At 38.2% G+C, this 11,823-nt stretch overlaps 1 protein-coding gene across 1 annotated transcript; it reads right to left on the bottom strand.

Annotated features, from left to right (window-relative positions):
* Positions 1-5,610: 5,610 nt before the first annotated feature.
* Positions 5,611-11,766, bottom strand: LOC135250540 (mitochondrial pyruvate carrier 2-like). The gene is made up of 5 exons (XM_064326906.1): positions 11,394-11,766; positions 9,035-9,075; positions 8,638-8,722; positions 7,842-7,953; positions 5,611-7,236 (listed from the first exon to the last, which is right to left on the bottom strand). The coding sequence occupies exons 1-5, from the start codon at positions 11,491-11,493 to the stop codon at positions 7,197-7,199; spliced, it is 378 nt and encodes a 125-aa protein (XP_064182976.1). The 5' UTR covers positions 11,494-11,766; the 3' UTR covers positions 5,611-7,196.
* Between the last annotated feature and the right edge of the window lie 57 nt (positions 11,767-11,823).

Raw genomic sequence — 11,823 nt, 5'->3', positions numbered from 1 at the left:
TGGCACTGCTGTGGATCAGCTGGCTCTGCAGGGCCCTGATGATATCGCTCGCTTGAGGGACCCAGGAGATTCACAGTGCTCTGGTGGCTGCAGACGCCCGGGTGATTCACAACTCACAGACGCCACTGCAACGCGCCCGGGGAGTTTATGGCAGACACTGCTGATGTCATCTCTGGTGCATTAGCGCCACATCTATCTAGCATGGTTCTAGATGTGCGATGTAGCGAACAGCGTGAAAAGAAAAGATGAAGGAGGGAGAGAGGGATAAGAGGGGAGCTTGCAGTAGGAATTCGCTAGCAGCTATAATGGATGAGGCCATCATGCTCGATTCCTGAAACCTGGCACTCTGCAATCTATTTGTGTCGTCCTTGTCTGTACTCCATTAATCAAAAAGCAAGGTAAACATGCATACCCATGGGAATGGGCTGCACAGTCCACGCCTTGCTAAATGTGAATCAGAGCAGTCCAAAATTATTCACATCTTTGATAAAAAACGAGCAAAGGATGCTGCATAAAATAAAAACGCAATTAATGAGTTATATTTGTATGCTCAAAAATTGTAAAGTTATATTATTTTATACAAGTACAATTGTTCAGAAAAACATTTTTAACAAATAATATTTTTTCTCAAAAAAATATGTGTCATACCTACTGCACAAATGTTCCACAACTGATCTCAGGGAGCGGTATTCTGGCCTCCCACGGATTCCGGTTTCATTGGGTCATTACAAAACACGCATGTAAAGTCCGTGTGTCATCCACCACCACAGAATATGCAAAGAACCCTCAGAAGGATACAAAGGTTTGTTGATCTGCACTAGTTAGAGGATGGGTACATTTTTCACTATTAAAGCAATAATTAATAAAATTATTAATAAGCCTAAACCACTGGAACGGTGGTAAACATGCCTGGTGTATCTTGCCCCCACCTGCACTGTGAGATAGGAAGTCCCCCCCTCCCCCCCCAAAAAAAACAGCCTCTTTTGAGGGCATTTAACAAAAAGCATCTGGAGAAGGCTGAACAACACTGGAACTTAAGTTAGAACCAGATGTAATGGTCAAATGAGACCAACATTTTGGTGTTTGGTGTGGGTAGTACGATTTTTTTTTTTTAAACTCCTCATAACTACACTGAAATATGGTGGTTGATCTTTCATGTTATGGGATCTTTAATGGCTCTGGGCTTCCGGTGCTTGTTAGGGCCAAGAGAAACATGTATTCCACCTAGTGCTAAGATAGTTTGGCCAAAAACCGAGTGCCCTCTAGCAGGAAGCTGGAATTTGTCTGCAGTTGGATCTTCTAGCAAGATAAAGATTCTCAAGTATATTATTGTTTTGCAATGGGCATCTCAGTTTCCAAACTTTAATTGGATTGAACATTTGTGGTTAAATTGGAACGTACAGCTCATAAGCACAGTGCATTTTTAATACTAACATTCCACTAGAAAAATTGTATAACCAAACATTACTGTGCATGCATTGCTCAATAAGCATGCAAGAAATGACAGTGCTGTCCCCTACAAAACAACGTATGCAGAAGTACGTGCCACAGGCTCCTGATACAAAGAAAAAAACAGGAACTGGTTAAGTCGACTGACAGAATGTCTCTGGCCGCAACAGATGGCGCATACAAACATGCTTTGCACGTTTTATTCATTTTTCAAGGAAAATCAATTACATCAGATTTGAAGGGAGGCTGTTCCTTTAGTGCCATAGCCTGGAATGGAGCTTCAAAATTTCAAAACGAAGAATTTCAGAATAGACAAGATATTATCAAGCCCATAAATTGCTTTTCAGTTGCGAATGACATGGACATGGCAGTTGAATACTGAGGTGGATTTCAACAACGTGAAAATTGAATTTGTCTTGGAATTCAATTTGAATGTTAAAAGCATACGTAGGAACATTCAAAAGACATCATGCCAAATGCAGTCCATTTTTGCCTGCAATGATGCACCTGTGACTTGTGGGAGTTATTAAAACATTTTTAAGCATTATTTAAGCAGAAATTAGCATGGACAACATTCCTAAGGAATGCAAAAATGGGAGAAAGGGTCAGATCTTCATTGCTATTATACCATTGCCAATACCTCACTTTCTGTCATGGAGATGGACATCTCACCAAATACTAGTTTGCTGGAACCATTGTGTAATACCAGTTTAGGGGCACAGCTCATATTGATCACAGAACATGGCAAAAGACTTGTTGAAATGATCTGCTTGTTTGAGAGTAAAAAAAATCATAAGTACAAAGAGACTACAATTTTTTTTAAATAGCCAATGCTTCAAAACACTTAAAGCAGATGCAGTTAAACTTACAACATATTATAGGGAGCAAGTTTGATGTCATCAAGCAAGTCTAGTATGCTTGTAATGATTGTTTCTGGAAGATCTACTCTCCTGCACACAAAACATGTTAGGAAGGATTTTTTTCATGCAGAGAGTAGTCAATGTGTGGAATAGCCAGGTCACATAGTAGAGGCAGAAACTGTGGATTTTTAAGACTAGGCTTGATACGGTGTTAGATTCCATCTAGTCTGTAGGTAATCAGAGCATTAATTTAGTCAGGAAAATGGCGAGCATTGTTCTCATTGTCGTCATTATGTCATGTTATGTTATGTTCCTCCTGTGACTATAACGGCTGTCATGGTCATTCACACGTTTATGCATTGCATGGCTGTGAAACAGACTGTGTTGCATTATCAGTAGGTTTTAGGTTGTCTTAAAAATCCAATCTCATTGTCGGTGTTAATTTGCGATCATTATTGTGAATCAGAGATGTACTATATTAAGGTCCAAATGAAACGTTTTGGAGCTGAAATTTATGCATATAACACAACTGAAATATTCACAAGCCAGACAGTGCACTGTGTCGCTATTTCCCGAGTAGTGCAGTTGCTTGCCCTTTTCATCCACTGCTGTGTGAGTCATATGTGTTCTTTCTTAATCTTGCAACAATCTTGTAACAGTGCTTTAACAGGTGCTAAAGCATCACAGTCCTCTTGTGGATTCCCCCAGTAGTATTGCATCTATGAAGGGAGGATGCACAAAGAACTGAAAATAGGGGTATGAATATTTATCACATATTGTTTTACTAAATGCATTTATAATTTGAGAAAATTGTTATTTCGGTTGATTCCAGTGAACCATTATTAAAGTATATTTTACATGTTTCATATATACCATAGTACTTGCATTATTTATTTTACAACAATCATGTTTATTCATGTTTATCAAAGGTGTGAATTATTGTGGACTGTCTATATGAATGTATGTATGTATGTTCTAGGGTAAATATCCTTCACGGTGAATGTTGTACTGTATTTTGAATTGATTTTCTGTGGATAGAGAATGTATTTCTATGAGGATAGAATCCAGCACAGATGATGTCAAAGATGAAAGAACACTGACTTTGCTGCGGCACACACCAGCCTGCACAGAGCAACTTGTGATGAGTCATCCTCTGTTGCCTGGGCAACCGCCAATGGAGGGTTTGCCTGTTCAATTACCCCTGTCAGGCGATGCCACAGCCCCCTCCCTCTACTAAAAGGAAGGGTAAACACAGAGAACATTAACTATGTTAATGCAGAGATGGATCATTTTGGTTTTACTTGGAATGACTGATTTATTAAATCAAGCTACCTAGTAACAAGTTCATAAGAAACTGCTATTGTGAATTCACCACATTGTAGATTGATTTGGTAAGACATAAAAATGAAAATGAATGCAAAAAACCTATATTAATGCATAATTACTTAAATACTCATAATATAAGAGAATACAAGAAAGTTATTAAAATAAAATAATTATTTGCTTTCATTTTCAAATGACAGGTTCTGCTCCAAAAGCAAAGGACTGCATGTTCTTTTTTTGCTGCTTCTCCATGCCACCGCTTGAATTTTTAGCCATTAAAATTGTGCGTCGTGCATTTGCAGCTGATGTGTTCTGTGTGCATTCTTTCTGATAAAAGCAAACCAAATTAAGAAATACAGATGAGAATAATTATTATGTGGATGTGTTCATTGTCTCAATAACCTTCATAAATATATAAGATTAAGAGTCCAATATATTTGTCATCATACACAATGATTTGTTTCACATTTCATAATTCTTTCCCTGGTTATTATTCTGTGTCAGAGGAAGAATAGGTTTTTGAAGCACTCGTGTCCCTGTCTTATGATTGTATTACACATGAAATGTTTGGGTAGGACACAGTTGCTGTCTCTCCTCTGTGTGGTCTTTATGTCTGTGTGGCAATGTTCTCCATTTTAGCAAAAAATAACTATTTTACCAAATCAAACAGCCGCATCAAAAAACACAAAGCTGCTTGCTTAAATGTATGACTTTTATTCACTTGAATGTAATCATTGATGCTTTCTCCATCGATAGTTCATCTGTTTAATAATATGGAATACAAATTCCTCCACATAAGCCACCTTTTAGGTAATGCTTACCATGTGTGCAGTATTCACATCAAATGCAATTTGAGTTAAATGTAGAACTCATACAATATACCATTTCAAGTTTGTAGTAAAACATACCTAGGCAATGGCAGGTACTGCATGTGCAGCTATTAACAACTCAGTATTTACAATCCAAAGACCACTGCAGGATACAAAAAAAGAAAAAGAAAAAAAAGAATACAGCAGATTTTCCCCTTTGTACAGGGAGTGTAGACTGCAGTGGGTCAATCAAATAGAGTAATTCTACCACCTAGTGGTCTCTACAGGCTTCCTGACTGCTATCCAAAGACATGTTAACTTAAGGACTTAATTTATTAAACAATACAAATGTGAACAGTGCAGTAAATACAATTATACCATTTTGTGTTTTTCTCTGTGGTAGTTTTCTCTTTATTTACATTTAGGGTTTTTAAGATGAGTTTTGGATATAAGCCAAATATATAATTTATGGTCATTATGAGTTCAGGACAGAAATAACTGGCTTTATTCTTTAAATTATAATTGTAATTACAACGAAACAATTCATTTTCTATTTGATATTTAATAAATATCATATCTCACACAGAGCGCATGTTATGGAAATCCAATATGCGCATTAGAATGTATTTCTATAAGATGAAATCATGCATAACATCTTAAGCCAATGAGTGAAGGGGTATGGAAGAGATTGGCTAAGAAATATGCGCAGTATTGATTTTATTATAGCTGCACATTTCTCTAGCTCTTTTTAGTTGTGTTAAGTTGCATTTGTTGAAAGTACCTGTTAAATGCTTAAATTGATAGAATTGATAGATTTCTTATAAAATTAGATTTTATCTATTCGCACATATTGAACGAAAAACATTTAAATAGCAGGTGAGGTAAAAAAAAGAGACATAAATACTTCACTGTACTAAAGAGATACACAGCATAATTACAAGGGCAAATTGCCATTGTAATTTGACAGAATACACCGACAGAATGTAAAATGGCAGTGGTGTTCACTCCTGGCCCTGGTGATCCACAGCCCTAATGTTCTCCAGGAGATGCCTTTTGCCAGCACCCACATCAATTTGGCATTCAAGCTCCCATCTAGTCCTTTGCTCCATTTATGCAATTAGCCAAATTTTCACTTAGAATGGCATGAATACATTGAACACAAGGCAAGCTTACATATAATTTCAGCTTTATTGAATCGTTAGAAAGACATGGATGTGATACTGAATGTATATAGTTATTTATCTGTTATATACAATACATAAAATGGTATTGTTGGCAGACTAAGCCCATATCTGGGTGTATCTGCTTAAATTGCTGCACATCATTAATGTGGTAAATATGAAAGAAGTTCATGTCTGGTTGGTCTTATTGCTGTCAGCTTTGCCTGAATGTTATTGGACTCACAGCTTTGAATCAGTGCACCCATTTAAAAATGAGTTACTTATTGCATGTTATTGCAGTACGCACTAACCAATAACAGTCATAATCTCTCAACATACAAACTCAAAAGGCAATTTCTTCTGGGTATATTCAGTGTATGAAAGGAAATGCCTTCATAAGCTTATTTCAGGTGTTAGTTCTCTGGTTCTTATATTTTCCACAGCCCCTAGGACTGCACTACTAGTAATCATAACCACAATTATACATTTTCATAACCATATGGTTCAACAGACTATGAATGTGAAACAATTCTGATAAAGCTTATTCCAACATTACTGTACTAATTTCATTAACAGTATAGGGATTTACAGTAAAATGTACACAACTGTGTGTAATAAAAAAACATAATTGAAGGCTTGTTCCAAAACAGTTGAATTCTCCAGTCGAATATTACTCATACCCATGTCATGTAACTTGATACTAGAAATATACTACTATTAAATTGACCTTAGCTGTGGTTAGCAAGCAGATGACAGGTAAGTGAGGTTTTAAGTCACTAATTCAATTTCTATTTCAGCTGTTCAGTAACCACATTGGCAAGGAACTGACTGAACTGTATTAATCTGTAATTATGAATGTTAAAACTAAAATGTATAAACAAAACAGATAATAAATAAGAAAACAATACACTGTTACAATGACAGTGTTTTAGCCATGTACCATCACAATTGCTTGCAAACTAGTCACAAAAAAATAATGAAGGATTATATGTAAATTACAAAATAGGCAGCCATGTAATCACTACATTTCTAACAGCTCCATGAAATGAAAAACTGATGAAGGTCTTAAAACGCTGATGTGGGAATTAATCTGTATCACACTTTCATTACACCTAATGCCATCACTCTATAAATGATTCATTATTACACAAATAATATAAATAAATAAAGAAGAAAAACATTTTAAATTATACTGGGAGACTACACTTTTTTCACGCTATTCAATTCAAACCAGGAATTTCACTTCAAGGAAGCTAACCGTACTGCATGAAGAACCCTCAAATTGGGAAATACCACATTCCTGCTACATGAAAAATAAGTGCAAACATTTGAAGCTAAATCAATAACGAACCATTGACATACAAAATAAACTGTGAGATAAAACACTTCAGTTACTATTGTTAACTCTTTAAATAATTAGTGTGCGTCAGTGACTGCGCCATTCTCAAGTGTGGCACAGACTTTTTCCTTAAGGAAAAAAAAGACATTTCATTTCCTCTGTTGCAGGATAGAATGATATTGTGGGGCGGTAGGTGTGACACCCAGTGGTGTGGGGTTGCACTGAGTCCACAGAACTGGACCAATAAGGGAGCAGCTTATGTCTGTGTTGTCTTCTCCTTCTGCTCCTGATTGTACCTGAGAAGAGAGAGTGATATGTTTCATCAACACAGAAGCCGGCCCTCCTTCAATTTAACCAAAGGGGATTAAATTACAGATGAGACAGGAGTGTGTGATGATTGCTAATCCATTTAAGGATTCCGTGCCAACTTTTGGTCTTAGTCATTTAATTATTTCAATCATTTACTTGATCTGACATGGTTTTTAAATCACAAGATGCAGCTGAATGTATCCATGAAGGAAAACAATTCAATCTGGATACATAAGTGACCCGGGGGGTATTGCACAAAGTCGGATTATGGAGTTAGCTGGATAACTGCACGGAGTAAAACCCGGAGCAGCTTTTTTTACATCAGTCTATGTTCTAGACTTGGGAGGGTTCCGGGTTTTGCTTTGTGCAGTTATCTAGCTAACTCAGTAATTCTGCTTTGTGAAACAGGGCCCAGTGCTGAATGAAACAAAAGCCAGCATAAGTACGGATTAGAGTTTTGCCCCCTGCAGTAAGCTCGTAAGGATGGTAAGTTTTGCTCCAAACAACATGGTTGGCTTAATCAGATAAACTTTTTATTACATTTATGCACACAAACACACACATACACATACAAACACACACACTCACTCACCTCCATATCCTGAAGAGTTGAGAACTGCCTGCAGCACCAACAAAGAAGTTGACAGCAAAGAGGTTCCAGTTCTTCGGGATGATCACCAAGGAGTACCTGGACCAGATCAGACCTGAAATGATTAAAGAGATTAAAAGAATGTATGTATACTCTGCTGTTAAAAATTGTCCCAATAATATGTTTGGCTGTTAAACTGAACCTAGGTACCCTTGAACCTAGGGTCTAGGTAACAGCTGGGAAAAATGAAAAAAATATGACATACACAAACATATGCATGTACACGTATGAGCGCACACACACCGATTTAAAAAAAATATATATATTGTTCACAGTGAAAAGAGGAACAAAAAATGAAGGTGGATGAAACAGAAACTACCAAAATGTTCTGATTTGAAAAAGTAGGACGCTTTGTAAGCGTCTCCAGACATAGCAAGCAGTGCCTGCCTTTACAACCAGTCCTGGCAAAAGTAGTAAGCTACAACTAGGCTAATCACCAATTAACCTCAGCTGTGCATGCATGTACAGAAGGTCAGACCACCACTGTCCATGGTCCTGAAGGACAAAAATCAGCCATAGTCGACAGTGAGTGTCAGCTGCATAGTCCTCAGTGTCTACAACCCATGCTAGAGTAATTTACCACATCGCAACCCCTGGGTAGTCTTGGGTCTTACGTAATCATGAAATTCAGATATTTCTTTTTCTAAAACATATCCCCGTGTCCGTTGAGCTGTGAAATGAAATAAAATGACAAAAAAACATGGGCGCCGATGTGCAATCCCTCCCTGGAATACCGCACCTGTGGCCGTCAGTACTGCTGACTGGGAGGGGCTAAGCTTCTCCGCGGGCCGGGTCATGTCCGCCAAACCCGCCAGAACCAAGCCCTGAGGAGGAGACGGAGGAAAGAGGGTTTCACACACAGTCCCACTGACAGGACTACACCCATGCCAATGTACAAAATGCATCATTATCAGGTGCTATTTCTGCAGAACTGGGTGCAAATGCGGGGATAGTATACATGCAGACGGGTTTGGGGGGAAAGGGGACAATTTGCCTCATGTCATACTCCATGTGTCCATATATATATAATGGTGCTGGGGGTTTGAGGGTGATGCACCCTAGCTCGTTTATGGGGGGAAGAAAACCCTGATTTTAAATCAGTTTGAAAAGGCAACTAATCGGACCACTTAACTTACCCACTTAAATATGGGTGCCCAGAAAAAAACTGTCTTGGGTCCTGTTGAAGAAAGACATCAGAAGAAGCGGCTTTAGCAAAAATTTCAAGCAAATATGTAGCCTACACTGATCACAACAGCATGATAACTGTGCTTTAACACAATTAAAATGACCACTCTGCACTGTGATAAGGCTATACTGTAAACAACCTTCAAGCTGTAAAGAATCCACAACATCATTTTTATGGACATGTCAACACTTCCTTCCAATAGTTCTCACAAGTACATCCCCCACTCCATGTTAAGAAGCACATCCCCTCCCCCCCAAAGGCTAAAGCTTTCTGTAAAATTATACCTGAGGTGCAATCTTACACAGCTGCACACAGCTCATTTTAATCAAAGGGAGTGCATTTTCTTCCCAAGCTTCCTTCAAAAGGTAGTCTACTGTTCTTTGTGGAAGCCTAGTAGATTGCACCTGAAACACTATATCCCTGGTGGCTGAATAATTGTTCTCTTCAGCATTGAGCTAATGGAGAAACAATCCAGTCCAAAAGTGCTACAAAGAGAGGGATGCTTGGGTGGGACTCTACACTGTGAGGTCACATCAAATTCTACAGAAGGGCTATTGACCTGCTGGTCTGTGGACATGCGAAGAACACTTCTCTAACGTATAAAAAAATCCAAGTCTGCACCTGCACTATTTCAGCATACCTCTTACTGGTAACAATAAGTAGACCTAAAATTAAGCATGATTTAAGAGAACATATTCTATATTTACACATGTAGGATCTTAACGTGTTATAAACAGTGTGGGAAATCATTGACCTATATGCATGATTATCAAACATTATTTGGACCCCAGGAGGTAGTAAGCTACTTGAACAATACTGTACTACATTCTAACACATGCTTCAAATTACAACTGAGAGATATCTCTTTTTGGGCCTCAGATCAGTAGCTAACCAAAGAAGGCATGCTATGCAGTGTAGTATAATAGATAAGGAACTGGTCTTGTAACCTAAATGTCACAGATTTCATTCCTGGATAGGGCCCTGCCGTTCTACCCTTGAGCAAGGGTACTTAACCTGCACTGTTTCAGTAAATATCCAGCTGTATAAATGGATGCGATGTAAATGCTACGTAAAAGTTGCGTAAGTCACTCTGGATAAGAGTGTCTGCTAAATGCCTGTAATGTAATGGAATGTTATGGCTATCTGGCCCATACTTTGTCTTGACTCAAAATCCAGTATCTTTTCACCTATGCAATATGTTACTTCAAAAAAGAAAAATAATAATAAAATAAAATAATAATAATAATTATTATTATTATTTACCATCTTACCATCACCCCTTTGTGTTTAGTGCTTGTACATTATCTGTGACAGGAGCATGGATTTCAGAAAAGATTTTTGGCAATCCATGCAAAAACCCTGCTGTTCAGAAGATGCCGTCTCTGATGCTGAGAATTAATTCTGATGACCTGTCTGACTTTGTGGTCATTAAGGCTCCCGTTACACTTACCAGTGAGGGCACAGGGAGAACATGTAAACTCCACGCAGAAAGGTCCAGGCCAGAATTCAAATCCAGTACCTCCTTGCTGTGAGGTGACAGTGCTACCCACTGCACCATTAATTCGTTCCATTAATAATAATAATAATAATAATAATTCATACTGTTACTTTATGGAACCCTACGACCCTGTGTTTCAAAACTACAGGTCCTTAGCTCCAGAAAATAAAAACATAATGGCTCATTACAAAAGAAATGCATTGCCAGTCTTTGAAATGCATGATATACAGATTATTTATGTACGGAAACAGATGCAGTACAATATTCGATGCAATACTCGTGTTCCTGTGTTGTAGACAAGCTCCATGCCTGTGCAGGACACAGTGACCTCTTTTTTATCAGTGTTCAGCCAATCAGCACCAAGGAATATCTTCAGCTAGTGACATCAGTCCGATACAGTCTTTGTTTTTGAGTCACCTCTATATTAGACACACATTATTTACCAACACATAATAGACAATGCTGATATCCGAAAATAAGCAGATTTAAACAGTAGTGCTTACAAAATATGGCATCGTTCAGTCGCATCATTCAAACGTTGCATGTAGGCTACACCATGTTAATTATGGAAGCTTGCAACTCAATATATCATCAACAACATGTGTCAGGCTAGAAGTATTATTGCGAAACGAACATACGGATGCTTTATTCTAGGTTTGCATTGATGTATTGTATTAATGTTGAGTCGCATTAATAGGAGGTTGATGTGTCCATTGTTTAACAACCGTCTGAGAACAACAATATCTGAGAACATCCGAAAATGCCCACGAGAGCGCTATGGCTGCTAGGAAATGTTATATATATATATTACCTGCTGGATGACAGTAAAAAGGCCTCAGTTTAGCCGGTAACATATGTTCGATTTTATCCAGGATCCTGTGATACGAAGCTCTCAGTCCAATCGAAGCCATGCCTGCCAGTCGATTGACAAAATGTTGCTATGAACAGAGAGATAACCAATATGACCGGTATCTTGTTAAACTAGGCTAACACTACTGGATCAGTAAAACGTAATCTAAAGCGCAAAATATTTTATTGTAAGGACAGCTAGACAGGAGAATTTTATTATGGTCGCTTTCTCCACTCGTCGGGTCCTGATGTCGACCCTTTGTCCCCTGCGCTTTCCTCTGTCTACAGCTAAAACTGAATCGATGCGTTTGTGTACAAACTGATAGTGAGTTGCCAAGGGGGCTGATGAACCACAAAAGGGCGTGTTTTAATTGGTCTGCTACGTAGCACCA

The sequence above is a fragment of the Anguilla rostrata genome, chromosome 3 (genome assembly GCF_018555375.3).
Source record: "Anguilla rostrata isolate EN2019 chromosome 3, ASM1855537v3, whole genome shotgun sequence".
NCBI lineage: Eukaryota > Metazoa > Chordata > Actinopteri > Anguilliformes > Anguillidae > Anguilla > Anguilla rostrata.
The sequence above is the reverse complement of the archived record's forward strand: the minus strand, read 5'-3'. Positions and strand labels throughout refer to the sequence as shown.